General features: G+C 40.2%; 1 protein-coding gene across 1 annotated transcript in view; it reads left to right on the forward strand.

Moving 5' to 3' along the window:
• OBSCN (obscurin, cytoskeletal calmodulin and titin-interacting RhoGEF) overlaps window positions 1–18796 on the forward strand; it is a 284159-nt gene that overhangs the window by 177045 nt on the left and 88318 nt on the right. Inside the window, exons 71-80 of the mRNA XM_075214135.1 lie at window positions 3077–3152; window positions 7473–7594; window positions 8122–8319; window positions 9816–9860; window positions 12119–12214; window positions 12677–12895; window positions 15585–15657; window positions 16558–16587; window positions 17219–17256; window positions 17825–17941. Coding sequence (XP_075070236.1) covers window positions 3077–3152; window positions 7473–7594; window positions 8122–8319; window positions 9816–9860; window positions 12119–12214; window positions 12677–12895; window positions 15585–15657; window positions 16558–16587; window positions 17219–17256; window positions 17825–17941 — 1014 coding nt within the window. The remainder of the gene's footprint in view (window positions 1–3076; window positions 3153–7472; window positions 7595–8121; window positions 8320–9815; window positions 9861–12118; window positions 12215–12676; window positions 12896–15584; window positions 15658–16557; window positions 16588–17218; window positions 17257–17824; window positions 17942–18796) is intronic.

The following is an 18796-nucleotide window of genomic DNA, read 5'->3' on the forward strand; positions in this document are numbered from 1 at the left end:
CAGAAATATTAATGCACAATTAGAGAGGACACCCCAAAAACACTGAGGAGTGCTAACATTTATTGAGTAGATACTGCTGACAGATATGACTTTTGACAGCCAGAAATATTAATGCACAATTATGGGGGACAACCCAAAAGCGCTGGGGAGTGCCAAATATGAAGAAAAAATAATAAACCTCTATCCTCCTCTCTGCACTAGCGATTTTGGTTAGAGCAATTGCAAGAACAATATTGTATTCTTTCTCTGTCCCTGCTCTAATTAGCCTATGACTACACCCTGCTCTCTCCCTCTGTCAAATGGCGATGGATTGCTGTGGAGGCGTGTATTTATAAAGTTGAAGTATCGCGAGAACCGAGTCCCGAGATCCGACGACGTCACAATGACGTTCGGCCTCGATTTGGATTCGGAATTGGCGGGAGAGTACCGAGCTGCTCAGCTCGGTACTCGGATACCCAAAGTTCGGGTGGGTTCGGTTCTCGGAGAACCGGACCCGCCCATCTCTACTTTAAAATGACATCTGTTGAACAACAAATATTGTAAGACGAGAGCAAAAAGAAACAAATTTTCAGAAAAAAATAAAAAAAGTTTTTAAATAGTCAGTAAAATATTATACAAAATATTTACGGACAAAAAAAACACTCATTAGTCTAGAGCTGGAGCCACATGCGCTGAAAACATGGGTAGAAAGGGCGTAATAACGTGCATATAATCAGTTAAGGTGTAACTAGCTCACAAACAGCAGTAGTTGTGCCAGGCATATGTCAGGTGTAACAAGTGGGTATACTTACCCCCTACAATAGCGTACAATAGCGTAGAGACGCAGCTTGACAATAGTACCCTATTTGTACACAATATATTAATATAATGAAGCATCATCTACGCAAGACAGAATCGTGTCTGGACAGTTTTATTCAATATAAAATGTAATTAAATACAAACAGAAATACAAAGTACTGTGGATATGTCCATGCCCAATTCTCACGTCAATGCACTACCCACAAGATCTGCTGGGACCCAACGAGTCTACCAGTCTAATCTCTTCCTGCTTGGCCAGTTTGAAACAAGCCGATGTCGATGCCCCTCCTCCAACTACTTCCCATTCAGGGGATGGGTACATGGGAGTGGGTTATCGCCTCCCTCCCAGTTTGTTTGATAGAGGCTGAGTGGGAAGAAGAAAAAGAGGAGAGCTGCGTGTAGCCAGCTGTGGGCTGCGAACGCGGGTTCTGGCAGATTCAGCGAATTTGTTTATTTTATTTTATCTCATCAAACTCCAACCAAGCTAATTTCTTTAGTTGCCCTTTGAATGACTTTTAAATCCCTTTTTTTTTTACTGATATCTATATTAACCCCAAAAAAATATGATTTCCAAACCAAATATTTATATGTCTTTGAATGTGTTGTAATTTTAAGAAAGTTTCTAGTTTTAAACTTTATTTAATTTGTTTTACTCCATAACCCTTTAAATGTCAGGTACCAGGTTACAATAACTACCACCTCCAATGCAGTTTATGGGGTATTTTTGTAGTACATAAAACTGAACTCCAGAGGGAGCACTTGCACAGCAGATATCTATATAAGCAGCTACACCACATGTCTGGGTGGTAAAGCAGATGTCTGATTATCAGCAGCAGATGCAGGATCTATCCTATATCTCAATGCCTTCTGGTTCTGCAGCTCCTCCTAGCTCAGGCAGTGTATCCTCATATGAACTAGGTAGCTATGCTTCATGTGATGTCTGACTTCCTGGGACACTGCTGACGAACAAGCTCATATATACAAATATAGGACGGTGCTTCTATAAAAATAATGTTTAACAATTCCTGGTCATATGATGTGACCAGCAGACGTCACCATAATATTCTATTCTATCGTCATCGCTCACATTCACTGAATCTAACCTTGTGCAGCACAAGCCAAAATAAAAGACACCGCGGAATGTGTATAAAGTTGAGACTTGTAGCTAATATAATATACGTGCTAAAAAGTGGCAGAAACCTTGAAACATTTCCTTCTAGACAGAGATACTGTATCTTACTGGTAAGAAATATATTTTGAAGTACACATGAACTGTCACATATATATACACTGATCTATTTACTGGTGAGCAAAGCTGGGAAGCTGTGACATGGGGCAGAAGACTGAGTAGTAGTATAATATAACTGCGATGGGAGACTTGCAGTAAATAACACCGTCCCCTCTATGTCACAGTCTCATTTTCCTGTGTCCCAGGCACATTAACTAAATAGTTTGTAAGCTCAACTTTAAGCTATAGTAATTCTCTACAAAGCCTCTATCTCTCTCTCTGTATGTATATATATACATATATATATATATAAAAACGCACTGTTTTGGTAAAATGGAGAAAGTAACTTTATATATATATATATATATATATATATATATATATGTTTTGCAATTTTATGAAGCTGAGTAGAATGCTGAATAGAATGCTGAGTAAAATACTGGACAGAATGCTGAGTAAAATACTGAATAGAATGCTGGGTAAAATACTGGATAGAATGCTGAATAGAATGCTGAGTAAAATACTGGACAGAATGCTGAATAAAATACTGAATAGAATGCTGGGTAAAATACTGGATAGAATGCTGAATAGAATGCTGGATAAAATACTGGATAGAATGCTGAATAGAATGCTGGGTAAAATACTGGATAGAATGCCGAGTAAAATACTGGATAGAATGCTGAATAGAATGCTGGGTAAAATACTGGATAGAATGCTGAGTAAAATACTGGATAGAATGCTGGGTAAAATGCTGGATAGAATGCTGAGTAAAATACTGGATAGAATGCTGAATAGAATACTTCTAGTGAGCTATAGGGAATAATACTGGACAGAATGTGTAAAATAATTTGGTGGATATATGGATATATTTATATATATTATAATGATAAGCCCCATCTAAGTTTTGCCCCAACCTGGACACTATAATGAGCTACCAAATCTTTTGGGGCAGAAGTTCCCAGTTTTGCTGGTGATCTTCCAGATATAAGGGAACAATTCTCTGTAAAGATGAATACTTGTGTTTAATTCTCCACGCGTTTCGCATTTTAGTGACCAGTTCAGACTACGACACCGCAGAAGCTACGGAGACGTCGTCATACTTCAGCGCCCAGGGATATGCGTCCAGGTAAACTGTGCACTATGACCTACTACTGCAATAAGAGCTTTGTAGGGTTCTGAGAGTTAAATACAATGAGAGAGGCCCCATGTCTGAAAGAAATGTGCTTCCAAGATTACTGCTTCATAATGTCACTCAGGAGTCGTTTATCAGTCTATTGTTATGGTAGTTTCTGCACTGGGTGAGTTATTGCTCCTAATGTTCAGCACAGAACAGACAACATAGAACTTCCCAAACATCATTAATTAATACATAAGAAATCTTCCAACAATCACTGATCTGCAAAGATGAGGACATTTTAATGGCACTTATATTGTTTAATACTTTTAAAATGTTACCATTCCAAATCCCTGTGGTTTGTGGACACAAATTAAAGTGCAGGTAATTATCAAAGCACAGAGTGTTCTTCTCCCAGATTCTATGCACTTTGGTTTACATTCTGTAATCTGGATCTATATCAGACGTGACACCATCATTCCTCACCAGTCTCTACCAGCTGATGTTTTGTTGATGGCGGAGCTGCCGCTCCAGCCTCTATCTCCTCCTTGGTTGCCCCGGGCTCCTGCTACATGTACCATAATAATCTCTCAGAGGCACCAAAAATTGTGACTGTTCAGCAAAATACAGAGGTGATAACTGGGCCTGTTCAACATTTAGTTTTTCTTTACATGAAGAGATCTTTAATGAAACTGTCTTGTAGGAATCCCAACTAAGTGAGAGTATTTGGATTCTGCTTTATTGAGCAAATAACAGGTGTACCAGGAGATCGCTCCAAAGTATCAGTGTGGACAAAGGGGTTTAACAAATGCAAGGTGGAAACCATGTTTAACTCCTATCCTCTAAAGAGCCAGAAGATGATATCTGCTCTCTAATAGTTATTAAAGACATATTCCATTTGAATACAACAATCTGGATACAAGAATTTTGTTTCATTTAGAGATGTGCGTCACACCACAATATTGTTAGAGTGACAGGAGTTTCACATCCCTACTCTATGCTGCTGGAGGACCCTGCTCCTTCCACTATATAACTCTCAGTCTGTGGCTTCCTGCTGCCTCCATTCCCCTCCTCACATTATGTCACTGCCCCTGTCACATGCAGCCCTGTCCTCACTAACACATCACACATCTAATGATATACTCTGTGCTGCTGGGGACCCTGCTCCTTCCACTATATAACTCTCAGTCTGTGGCTTCCTGCTGCCTCCATTCCCCTCCTCACATCATGTCACTGCCCCTGTCATATGTAGCCCTGTCCTCACTAACGCATCACTCATCTCCTGATATACTCTGTGCTGCTGGGGACCCTGCTACTTCCACTATATAACTCTAAGTCTGTGACTTCCTGCTGCCTCCATTCCCCTCCTCACATCATGTCACTGCCCCTGTCACATGCAGCCCTGTCCTCACTAACACATCACTCATCTCCTGATATACTCTGTGCTGCTGGGGATCCTGCTCCTTCCACTATATAACTCTCAGTCTGTGGCTTCCTGCTGCCTCCATTCCCCTCCTCACATCATGTCACTGCCCCTGTCACATGCAGCCCTGTCCTAACTAACACATCACTCATCTCCTGATATACTCTGTGCTACTGGGGGACCCTGCTCCTTCCACTATATAACACTCAGTCTGTGACTTCCTGCTGCCTCCATTCCTCTCCTTACATCATGTCACTGCCCCTGTCACATGCAGCCCTGTCCTCACTAACACATCACTCATCTCCTGATATACTCTGTGCTGCTGGGGACCCTGCACCTTCCACTATATAACTCTCAGTCTGTGGCTTCCTGCTGCCTCCATTCCCCTCCTCACATTATGTCACTGCCCCTGTCACATGCAGCCCTGTCCTCACTAACACATCACTCATCTCCTGATATACTCTGTGCTGCTGGGGACCCTGCTCCTTCCACTATATAACTCTCAGTCTGTGGCTTCCTCCTACCTCCATTCCCCTCCTCACATCATGTCACTGCCCCTGTCACATGCAGCCCTGTCCTAGGATAATCATATGAATGAACAGGTCACAATTTCAGTACACTCTTCCTGGGGACTGTGAGTCAAGTTACCGAGCTCAGCTAAGCTTTTCGGAGCTTATAGTCGGGTATCTGAAGAGGACGTTAGCAGCTAATATTGAGGGGCACTGTTCTGCAATGCGCTGGGTAGAGGGAGCTATTCGGATCTCTCGCCCTCTCAAATTATTGACGCATGCGCTGTTAGGTCTGCCGGCCAACAGAAGGGGAAAGATTAGTCTTTATCATTGGAATTGTCTTTGCCGGAAGAGCCATCGGAGGGACTGTCCCGGCATGATTAGGAGCGTAAAGTGATCTGAAAATGTATCTCTTATTGCTGCAATCAGCGATGGATGCTTCTTTATGGGCCAAACATGCGTTCCTACAGACGCCAAACACCTTAAAACAAAATAGTAGTTGCATCTCTAATCTAAATATTCTTATGCACTATCCAAAGTAGCCATAAAGGTCTCTTAGCTGCCTCGTCCCTAATTGTCACACTCCAGTATCAATCACAGACCATGATCTGTGAGGTTTGTATTCACGCTCACTTACATATATACTGTGTGTGATTTTTTTTTATCACCAGTTACTCTTGCGCCTGCGTGTTACTCTGAATCAGGCAGATGTGTAATATTACTTAGGTAGGAAAATAATATTTAGTTTTATTTACTGAAGTGGATTCAGCCTTTCAGCTTTTATAATGAGGAAACCAAGAGCCAGAGGGAGATTTTGCTGTTTATCAATCGTTCTGTTTTACATGATCAGCAAGATGGAATATATTTGCTAAATGTTACATAAACTTTTATTAGCATTTAAATTGGTGAAGATTAGTAAGAGCCTATGTGCAGTCATCTCCCTGAAATGGTTTTATAATGAGTATGAAATTGAGATGGAAGCTAAATTAGATTTTGTTAATAACATTTTAGAGTCTGAAATTATTTGTATCTGTGAGAGGGGAAATTAGATTCAGATTCGATTAATGTTATTTATTAAATTTTTTTGGAAAGTAGTAATTCCATGCATGGCTCATTCTGGAGCAGGGATGTCAATCTGGTATTTTTGGGGGCAATATGTGACTCTCTCAATTTTGTGCTGTGACGTGGAACCAGATGCAAAAATCTTTTATTTATCACGTATGATAAAGCAATTTAGTAGGGAGTTCAGGTTTTATAAATGTAGAACAATCAAAGCTCGGCTATTATGAATATAGATGAAGGCTATAATCATGAAACATTCTAAAACTCTTAGGGCTAGATTTACTAAGCTGCGGGTTTGAAAAAGTGGAGATGTTGCCCATAGCAACCAATCAGATTCTAGTTATCATTTATTTAGTACCTTCTACAAAATGACAGCTAGAATCTGATTGGTTGCTATAGGCCACATCCAACATCCCCACTTTTTCAAACTTGCAGCTTAGTAACTCTAGCCCAAGGTGTACATTAACTCACACATGCCAACTTTTAAGATTTCTCCACTGGGAGATCCGAGGGAGAAGTCATGTGACAAGGGGTAGAAGGGGGCGTGACCGTAGCCCCGCCCCCACTGTAAAATGCCAAAATTCATGGCACTGAATAGCGGTGGCGGGGCTTAATGACGCTATTAAGCCCCGCCCCCTCCATTCAATGCCGTGAATTTCGGCAAACGTGGGAGCTTTGCCTACTCTTTCGGGAGTCTGGGAGGACTCCCCAAAATTCGGGAGCGTAGGCAAGTATGATCCAACTTTAAAACAGAATCCTGGATACGGGACATTAGTCATATTTATACTGAAATAATTCTTAGACCTACTACAGCCATCAATAAATCTTACCCAAATGATGCACCAAGCTTAAAATATGATTGTTAGATTAAAACATGCTCAATGTAAGGTGCATGTGTAGAAACTAATCCTTTCAATAGTTACTACTGGATTCATTTGACATTGGATTCCCAGGAATATCCTGGGTGCAGCCTGTAAATTAGGGAAAATCTGAAACTGAATCTTGTACAGATCTCTTGTAGGATAAGTGATATTCCCTGCCCTGGATTCCAGATTAGATATTTAATGTCTGACACCTATGATACACACGTCACTGCATTGCACATACATGTTGGGCGAAGTAACGATTACCGTTGTGCAGCAACAGCCTAAAATTTGACCACACAGCTGTGTGTCGTGGTTTATGACCGGATTACTGATAAACTCATTTTCTGCCAGCTTATATATCCCTTGGTAAATGTTTTGGTGTTTTTTTTTTATTAAAATGCATCTCTTTGTATCAATCTTATATGTGGTTGGATGTGTTTATTGATTTGTATCTGTTTATTTGTGTGTCCAGAGAACAGGAAGGGGTAGAATCGGCCACAGAACTGGAGCTGCTGCCGCAAATTGTAGAGGAACTCCGAGATATCTTGGTGGCTCCCGGGACACCAATTGCCAAGTTCGAGATCAAAGTGAAAGGTACAGAAAGGATCAGCTGTGCTGACGGCTGCACAGAGCAGATTGTACACTTTAAAAATGTTATTCAGGCTTTTATACCTGGAGAAGTAACTGTTACTGGCAGCAATGGAGATTAAGAGCTAGATTTACTAAATGGCGGGTTTGAAAAAGTGGAGATGTTGCCTATAGCAGCCAATCAGATTCTAGCTCTGATTTATTTAGTATATCCTACAAAATGACAGCTAGAATCTGATTGGTTGCTATAGGTAACATCTCCACTTTTTCAAACCCGCAGTTCAGTAAATCTAGCCTTAGTGTCAGGAATCCCGGGCATCGGGTCTCTGCAATTTTATTGATCCAGAGAGAGATCTTTATTGGTAAAATGTTTTATTTCTATGAAGTTCACCCTTAATTGTATAATTTTGAGATTACTTTTGTTAGCCATAGAGAGATAAGCCCCTAATGCGGGTTAATAAGCCTCTGTGGCAGTCCTGTGGGCTGTCTCTATTTCACTTATTTATGAACTAACGCCCCTTATTGAATATCAGGGTATCCTCGCCCGCGGGTGTACTGGTTTAAGGACGGGCAGCCTATACACGCGTCAGACAGAATAGTGATCATTGAGAAGAAGAAGAAGCGATCACTGGAGATTCTCAATGTAACCAAGGAGGACGCTGGGGAATATTCCACGTATATCAGTAATTCCTCGGGCTCCGCCTACTCTTCCGCCAGACTCACAGTCAAAGGTATAAGTCTCGTACTTACATATATCACCTTTGTGCATGCGTCTGCTGATCGCAGTGATTAAACCTGAGGTAGGCAGCCAGGACCACTCAGATGGTGAACTACAGATCTCAGCCTTCCATGTCATCCTATGGCTGGCAGGGAATGCTGGAACTTGTAGTTCCAGGATAACTGCAGAGCTGTATGGCTGACCAAGAATTGATTAAATAGGCAAGAAAGTGATATTTTCCTGCATGAATATAAAGTGTGCTGCTTATTGTTGATCTGTTGCCCTCCAAATCCCAAAAGTGACGTATTACCCTTAATTTAAAAAAAAACAAAAAAACAAAACAGGACCAAACCAACTTCGACCCTCACACCACTCATCCCAAACTGCACCCACGTGTCCACCTGCTCTAAAATTCCACCCTATGCCCTCAGAGCCCACTTGTTACAAAATGCCCTCACATACCACATGTACCCCAAAACTACCCCACATGCCCCTCAGACCTCGCCACACTTACCTGCAGAGCTGGAGCCCGCAGAGGGAGGAGGGAGAGGATGCCCAGAATGCACTGCACTAACTCCTCCCCCTCCTCCTTTGATTGGTTGTGCACTGACCTTCCTGCAGTGTGCAGAGGAGGTCACATGACATGGAGATGTTGCCTATAGCAACCAATCAGATTCTAGCTTTTATTTAATTAGTACATTCTGGAAAATGACAGCTAGAATCTGATTGGTTGCTATAGGCAACATCTCCACTTCTTCAAACCCGCAATTTAGTAAATATACCCCATGACGTCTTGTGATTATTATAGGAGAATGGAACAAGCAATATTTTAGGGAGGAGTCAAATTTAAAATGAATGAAGGGTGGGGTCAGAAACTGATAGTAAACCAGACTTTGGCGTTATTGCTTAATCTACCATGACATTTTAGTCCACAAATTGTATATACATATATTATTATTATCATTATTATTGTTGTATACATAGATACTGTATCGCAGGTCAGATTTCCACATATTACATTCTTACAATATATTGCCTCCAATCACTTCTGAGCTGCTGAAATAGATATATAGACTAGTATAAGGTATATACTGCATTCCTGACTGATATTGTCATCTACATGTCTACATATTACATATGTGTGTGTGATGAAATGATATGTTATCCCTGTGTTGGACAGCGATGCTGCGGAACACAGACTTTCTCTCCATTATTCATGTTGATGCTTCTTGAACTTATGCGGAGAACATCCAGTTGTTTAATTATCTCTGCGTATTGTACCAGGCATCTATTATTCAGCCGCATCCATTTAGTCTTCTCCGCAGAGAGTTCTACAAAAGGGCAATCCATGAAATATACATTCTGTACCAAGCGGGGCACAGCAGGGCCAATCTGTATTATGACACATCGATGCACTGTATTTATGTTTATAAACATTGTTTTAGTAACAATATTCAGTCGAATAAAGTACATCCGGTTTTCATAGTCTCGTACGTTTTTTTATTTCAGGACCAGGGGAACTTCAGAAAGAGAAAACAGCAGACGACGCAGGAGGTCGGCCATCTTGTCTTGTCTGTGTGTGTAAAGTGTACCCATTGTCTCACACGTTAGTGGCAGACATATACGAAGGGCTGTATATTTGTTCAGTCCACGTACTGTCTTCCTTCACTGTGTATAAGCAACTTGTGTTGCTCTATGGGGGATATTCAATTGTTAGCGAGTTTATTTTTTTTTCCCGCAACGTTAAAAAAAATATCTCCCGCAGGTTTTTGACACCAATAGCGACCGTTTTGAGTTAGCGCAGTGGGAAAATTCGTGCACTTCAATTGAAAAAGAGGGAACGCTGCCCCCGCCCGTTAAACATTGTGTTTGCAAGTTTTTAGGGGAGTGAAGGGGAGTTTTAACGCGGTCATGTATAACACAAAAAAAGCTTTTTGCATACATTTCCATACATTAGTTTGCATTACACATTGATAATATCTACATTACAGTACTTTATTTAGCATATTTTTTAATTTAACTATTTTTTACCATACAATCATCTATAACATGTCACAACACATTACTACATTCATATCTGTACCAAAAACATACATCAATATAATAAATTTAGTGATTTATTTATTTTTATATGTTTATTTTATTTCATTATTTTTTCACAAGAAAATCAACTTACACAAGTTAGACATTAGTGATAAACATAAGTTTAACTTTTTTCCACATTATTACATGATTTCAAATATTTTTATTTTTTTATTTTTATCACACCCCAAAGAGGAGTGAGATAAAACAGCATATATGCCTGTTAAAAAACAATTGAATAGCTTTTAACGCGGCTGCCTCTCACACACCCTATACTTTCAATAGATCTACTGGAGCGTGAGAGGACCGTTTCATGAAAAAAAAAATGAGCGTTCAAAATGGAATTGAATCGCGGGTAAAGGTAACTCGCTCGAAAATTACAAAAAACAGCGTTAAAATGGCTTAACGTGGTCAAAAAAAAAACTCGCTGGCAATTGAATACCCCCCTCTGTGTAGATTGCTGTCCGTTGCTTTGTGTTCATATCTGACATCTGAATGTATTGTGTGATTTATTCTATGTAACTCAGGAAGGATTCTAAATATTCCTAACAACATTATCAAATTAAACTAGTGATCTGTTGTTGTACTTAGAGCTTGAGAGATATTTTCAAAACATTTTATTATATGTGATAAAATTAAATTAAGTCTTGCTGGAAATACAGCATTTAACCTGCTGTAAGAAATAAGCTTCTTACCGAGTACTAATGTGGTAGGAATGTCAGTTGTTTACGGTAGTGTGACTGTTGTATCATACTGAGACCAGTTGAGGCTAAATGCAAAACACATTGTTATAAAAAATATTGTAATTGAACTGTGCAGCCTAATAGAAAAGTGTAAATAGTTTATATTGTGTTTCGAGTTTTCTTCTGAAACCTCTCGGTTACTATGTTTCTATTTGTGAAACGTTTTATTCACCGACTAAAGGTGACACACATGCTGCGATTTGGACGTTTTAGACCTAATAAGCCACAAATCGCGTATGTATGGTCGCACAAGGACGACTGATTCTGGTTTACATCTGATGGGGAGATAACAGAGGAAGGATGGGTGGTAGATCCAGCAGTACAATTATCCGACCACGTCAATGGATCTCCTTTAATTCTGGATGTTTGTCAGATGTGGCAGAGATCCGTTTACCTGATATTTGGGTTAAGTCAGTGGATCCCAAACCTTCTCAGTTCGAGGCACCCTTAGTGTATCCATAATTTTTTCATGGTAACTCTAAGCCAAAATAATTAACAAGTAGTCCCCGCCTTTCTTATCACCGGCCCTGGCCTCCGCACCCCTGTGAGATCACTGTTTGGGAACCACTGGGTCAAGTGGTCAGTGAATGGCCAGCTTTATTAATTTCATTTCAGTGGGAAGAGTGCTACTTGCAATACTACTAGGAGGAGTCTAATACCAAACCAATAACTGACAAAACGCGTGGTGTAATACATTTTGATGCTTTTTTTTTTCTTTTAAATTACACTTTTTTCAACTGAGATAAAAAAATAATAAAAACACCATTCCTGATTACAGAAATAAAGGGATTTATTCTCACTTACGTGAGTCATAAATACATCTGGATCTTTGTTTAGAAACTCTCTTACAGGATAGAACAGTAGGATAATGAGGACGTCTATGATGTTAGGCGATTGGAATAAGTCCTCATACTGTCATTCTTCATATTAATGTGACAGAAGTTCAGGACTCGACCAAACTGTTCATGTCAATTTTTTGTTCTGCAGATTTGGAGAAACCGATTCCTCCCATGTTCCTGGAGAGATTCACAAACAAAAAAGTGCGGAAAGGGTCCAGCATCACCTTGTCTGTAAAAGTTGAAGGTAAAGCAGAAGACATTGTAATATCCAGCTTATAATATTACATTTCTCACCCTGACATAGTGACTATATCTGCTTACACTGATCATCTAAGAAAGAGGACGTGATTTCCAAAATGTTGCCTTAATATGTGTCACTTTTATCTCACAATAAACTTTGAAGGACCAAGAATCGTCAATTTAAGGCAAGAGATCCAATCTCTACTAGTCAGAGGTAGATTGTGTTAAAAAAAATAACCCTGAGGACAGACATCCTCATCAAAGATTATTGAATAGCATTTAAAAAGCATGAATTAGTTGTAAATCAGAGTAGTCAATCAGATAATGGCTTTGAAGACTCTCAACTCAGTCAGACTAAGCAAATACCTGATTGGTTGATATGGGCTACGGCTCTTAGAAGATATTTAAATGTCCAGAGTCATTTTGGGGTCCATAAGATTGATGATGGTTTTTGTGTGTGTTTCAGGACTTCCTGCTCCAACGGTGACCTGGCTGAAGGAAGAGTCTCCCGAAGATGTTTTGTGGATCAAGCCAGAGACTCCGGGCTACAAGCTCGCCAGCTCTAACATGCACCACAGTCTTATCCTATTGGATGTAGGCACCGAGTTCACCGGAACGTACACGTGTATCGCAACAAATAAAGTTGGACAGTCCATCTGTTCAGCGTCGGTTGAAGTTTTAGACGGTAAATGTCAAGTGCAAATACTGAGCTCAGTGTATACGACATTCCCTTTCTGATTACCTTGTTTAGCTGTGCTCATCATAGTGACTATAGGAGGAGGAGCTCTGTGTATACAACATTCCCCTTCTGATTACCTTGTTTAGCAGTGCTCATCATAGTGACTATAGGAGGAGGAGCTCTGTGTATACAACATTCCCCTTCTGATTACCTAGTTTAGCAGTGCTCATCATAGTGACTATAGGAGGAGGAGCTCTGTGTATACAACATTCCCCTTCTGATTACCTTGTTTAGCAGTGCTCATCATAGTGACTGTAGGAGGAAGAACTCTGTGTATTCGACATTTCCCTTCTGATTACCTTGTTTAGCAGTGCTCATCATAGTGACTGTAGGAGAAGGAGCTCTGTGTATACGACATTCCCCTTTTGATTAACTTGTTTAGCTGTGCTCATCATAGTGACTGTAGGAGAAGGAGCTCTGTGTATACGACATTTCCCTTCTGATTACCTTGTTTAGCAGTGCTCATCATAGTGACTGTAGGAGAAGGATCTCTGTGTATACAACATTTCCCTTCTGATTACCTTGTTTAGCAGTGCTCATCATGGCGACTGTAGGAGGAGGAGCTCTGTGTATACAACATTCCCCTTCTGATTACCTTGTTTAGCAGTGCTCATCATAGTGACTGTAGGAGGAGGAACTCTGTGTATTCGACATTTCCCTTCTGATTACCTAGTTTAGCAGTTCTCATCATAGTGACTGTAGGAGGAGGAACTCTGTGTATTCGACATTTCCCTTCTGATTACCTTGTTTAGCAGTGCTCATCATAGTGACTGTAGGAGGAGGAACTCTGTGTATTCGACATTTCCCCTCTGATTACCTTGTTTAGCAGTGCTCATCATAGCGACTGTAGGAGAAGGAGCTCTGTGTATACGACATTTCCCTTCTGATTACCTTGTTTAGCAGTGCTCATCATAGTGACTGTAGGAGGAGGAACTCTGTGTATTCGACATTTCCCTTCTGATTACCTAGTTTAGCAGTTCTCATCATAGCGACTGTAGGAGAAGGATCTCTGTGTATACGGCATTTCCCTTCTGATTACCTTGTTTAGCTGTGCTCATCATAGTGACTGTAGGAGAAGCATCTCTGTGTATACAACATTTCCCTTCTGATTACCTTGTTTAGCAGTGCTCATCATAGTGACTGTAGGAGAAGGAGCTCTGTGTATTCGACATTTCCCTTCTGATTATCTTGTTTAGCAGTGCTCATCATAGTGACTGTAGGAGGAGGAGCTCTGTGTATACGACATTCCCCTTCTGATTACCTTGTTTAGCTGTGCTCATCATAGCGACTGTAGGAGAAGGATCTCTGTGTATACGACATTTCCCTTCTGATTACCTTGTTTAGCTGTGCTCATCATAGTGACTGTAGGAGAAGCATCTCTGTGTATACAACATTTCCCTTCTGGTTACCTTGTTTAGCAGTGCTCATCATAGTGACTGTAGGAGAAGGAGCTCTGAGTATACAACATTTCCCTTCTGATTACCTTGTTTAGCAGTGCTCATCATAGTGACTGTAGGACAAGGAGCTCTGTGTATATGACATTCTCCTTCTGATTACCTTGTTTAGCTGTGCTCATCATAGTGACTGTAGGAGAAGGAGCTCTGTGTATACGACATTTCCCTTCTGATTATCTTGTTTAGCAGTGCTCATCATAGTGACTGTAGGAGGAGGAGCTCTGTGTATACAACATTTCCCTTCTGGTTACCTTGTTTAGCTGTGCTCATCATAGTGACTGTAGGAGAAGGAGCTCTGTGTATACGACATTTCCCTTCTGATTACCTTGTTTAGCAGTGCTCATCATAGTGACTGTAGGAGAAGGATCTCTGTGTATACAACATTTCCCTTCTGATTACCTTGTTTAGCTGTGCTCATCATAGCGACTGTAGGAGAAGGATCTCTGTGTATACGACATTTCCCCTGATTACCTTGTTTAGCAGTACTTATCATAGTGACTGTAGGAGAAGGATCTCTGTGTATACAACATTTCCCTTCTGGTTACCTTGTTTAGCAGTGCTCATCATAGTGGCTGTAGGAGGAGGAGCTATATGTATATAACATTTCCCCTCTGATTACCTTGTTTAGCGGTGCTCATCATAGTGACTGTAGGAGGAGGAGCTCTGTGTATACGACATTTCCCTTCTGGTTACCTTGTTTAGCAGTGCTTATCATAGTGACTGTAGGAGAAGGATCTCTGTGTATACAACATTTCCCTTCTGGTTACCTTGTTTAGCAGTTCTCATCATAGTGACTGTAGGAGAAGGATCTCTGTGTATACAACATTTCCCTTCTGGTTACCTTGTTTAGCGGTGCTCATCATAGTGACTGTAGGAGAAGGATCTCTGTGTATACGACATTTCCCTTCTGATTACCTTGTTTAGCAGTGCTCATCATAGTGGCTGTAGGAGGAGGAGCTATATGTATATAACATTTCCCCTCTGATTACCTTGTTTAGCAGTGCTCATCATAGTGACTGTAGGAGGAGGAACTCTGTGTATACGACTCTGTGTATATAATATTCCCCTTCTTTCCAAATAAGAGATTCCCAGATAAGACAAATAGTATTTGTGTAATAAGCATGTTCTTAGTATGATTTGGTTGGTGATAATCTCTTGTGTTCCATTATCTTCTGCTACAGAGAAGGAATCTCAGATCCTGGCCGAAGCTGATAAAATTGTGAAGGACGTTTTTATGAGGACATCTATGCACGGGTGAGAATAAAGGGGGCAGCACCGGTTATAGATCTCTGATCACATAGTACAGTAACCTTGTAGTGGAAGAACAGGACCCAGTTATCAGTAGAGCTCATCGCTGCCCCTGTAGGAGTTCTAAGGGTTAACTTACCACGCTGTCCGGGCAGTTCTTGTGGATGTGCTCATGCCCCGATTTGGCCTTTTCAGCTTCACTAATGTGAAAAAAGAATGTAAAAAGAAAGTTTAAAAATAAAATAAAATGTATAAAAAAAAATCAAAACATTTATTCAAATAATAAAACTTTTTGTTTAATGGTGATAACCTTTTATTGCTATACTGAGAGAGGTATTGTGGCCATTAAAGTACAAGTTTAATAGGCAAATCTCATCGGCGGCAGAGTTACCGTGAGTGGCAACTTTTTGATGTATAGGGCAAAATGAAAAGCCCTTTCACAGGTGAACAAAAGGGTTTTTGCCCCTAATTTATATATATATATTAATACCTCTAACATTCATGTGTATACAATGTAAACATAAACACTGGGCAGCACAGTGGCCTAGTGGTTAGCACTTCTGCCTCACAGCACTGGGGTCATGAGTTCAATTCCCAACCATGGCCTTATCTGTGTGGAGTTTGTATGTCCTCCCTGTGTTTGCGTGGGTTTCCTCTGGGTGCTCCAGTTTCCTCCCACACTCCAAAAACATACTGGTAGGTTAATTGGTTGCTATCAAAATTGACCCTAGTCTGTCTCTCTGTCTGTATTAGGAAATTTAGACTGTAAGCTCCAATGCGGCAGGGACTGATGTGAATGAGTTCTCTGTACAGCGCTGCGGAATTAGTGACGCTATATAAATAAATGATGATGATGATGATAAACATACACTTCACCTGAATCACTTATTTCACTTTTGTACACAGGTACGACGAGGGCAAGGGGACGGAACAAAGGTAAATATCTATCCCAACCTCTCTTACATTGTCTAACAAGAAGGATATTTGCCTCTTATACACTTTAATTGCTTTGTATCCTCTTAACCCATCACCACCCCAATAGAGGCAGCGTTATTATAGGCTGAACGGAGGTGTTGTTAGTTCCCAGTGAATTGATAAACTGCATTCTTATGGAATTTGGTTCAGCACATTAAACGATACACTGTGCGGAGGTGACACATTAATTACCTGTTGCCAGATCTGTATAATGAGTTTAATTGAAGTCATTGTGTTTATTTGCTGTAATCCCTGAAAACTTTCATTTGGTATCTTATTTTTTTTGCAAGTGGTGGTAAATTTAATTCTGATCCCCTACAGAACAGTCATTGTTAGCGTTACATTACTTACTACTGAATGATAACATAACACTGTCATTATACATAGAAGTTATATTTGAAAGATTATATAAAGATTATATAAAGATTATAAATCGAAATGTCAGTATTAGAATATTAGAATGTTTACACTTGTAAAATGTTTCAACAAACAGATATAAGTTAAAGTTCTCACTTTATATCGTCAATTACTGTCAGAGAACAGCGTAATTATGTGCAAACCTCAGACTCATTTCTCCGTTTGATTTCCACAGTGTAGTCGGTATCTCTATCCAGTCCACAGAAGCAGAAGGTACGTGTATTGTAATCCAGAAAATTACAATTACCCATTGTGATGTTATTCAATAAGAAGAACAACTCTTGTTGCCTCTTATCGCGGAGTAAAGAACAGCTAATTCTAGCGCGCGGCCTGTTTACGTCACATGACCCATTGGAGTCTTTTTCTTTCATCATTTACACCTACTTGGATCATTTTAAATAAAATATGTTCTGATGGTAAAGTGCGGATTGCCAGGCTTTTAGCTGGTTTGCTGGCTACTTACGTGTCTCTCCTATAAGATATTCACTGATTCAGGTAACAGCTATGCAATTACCATATTTAGAACAAGCTGATAATTCTCATGTCTTCATATAGTCAGAGAAAGGGTCCCAGTATCATGGAAACGGATGTAATCATCTTACACTAGCACGTTACATCCTCTGCTCTGTCACATACGGATCACGGGCAATGTGGGAGCACATGAGCCAATACATTAATGCCGTTCTCTGTGATTACTTGTAATGTAAACCACGTGAATTCCTTCAGTAAGGAACCTGTGTCAGGTACGGATTTAACCCCTCTTTTCCGGTTGACTCCACAGGTGAAACCAAACAGGGGTCCAAACCGCACATTTCATTAACAGATGTGGGCACCGAGGAATTCTTCCAGAAATTGACATCACAAATAACAGAGATGGTTTCTGCTAAGATTAGTCAAGGTAACGTTAATAGATCTGCTGATGTGTAACAAAGATTGAAGGCTCTTTTTCCTCCCTAAGCAGCAGGAGCCATGTTTGCAGGAGGTGCACAGAGTGACTGACAGTTTAGCAGACTTGGTTTGCAGAAATGCATTGTGCGGATTGGATGATGCAGGGACAGTGATGTCACAGCACCTCAAGTGACTGCATTCTTTTTGCATTTTGACCCGTTTCAGATGCCGTTAAGACACTGTCCTAAAAATGTGGGAAGTGTTTAAGTTGTCTGAAATGGACAAGGGAAATAAGATGTTAGCTTTTAACAGAGCGCATGTGGAATGTCTGGGTAACAATGTATTGTTCCTTCATTGGTAATATCTGAAATCGTAGTGTTTGGGGTTTAGTGGTCCTTTACATCAGTTATGTCCATTTATGAGTCTATTGTAAGTGAATGCAAATGTGTAATCACTTCAGTGAGTGTTCATTGATAAGAGGATAACTAATTTGTGCACTAGTTACGAGTTTTACACTAGTTTTGAGGTTGCTTAGGTGCAATTTAAGTTACACGTCCCACGTTCAAAGTTTCATCATTTTTGGCCAAAAGAAAGAAACACCTAAAGCACTTATTTTTTTATCTGTCCGTCGGAACTACCCTAGTTTTTAAAAGCATTCCATAATGGATTCCATAAATCTATGAAGATAAAGCGCATCTAGACGTGAGGATGAACCGGCTTCTTTTATGTGAAATATTCTGAAATAAACAAGCAAAAAATTAGACAATTTAAATACACATCAATGGCTGCATTGGAGGTAAGTCAGGCGCATGCTTTATAGTCACAATTTAGGTCTTTACTTCCATGACAATTAAATAAACTACAT

Source organism: Mixophyes fleayi, chromosome 5 (genome assembly GCF_038048845.1).
Source record: "Mixophyes fleayi isolate aMixFle1 chromosome 5, aMixFle1.hap1, whole genome shotgun sequence".
In the NCBI taxonomy this organism is placed as follows: Eukaryota; Metazoa; Chordata; class Amphibia; order Anura; family Limnodynastidae; genus Mixophyes; species Mixophyes fleayi.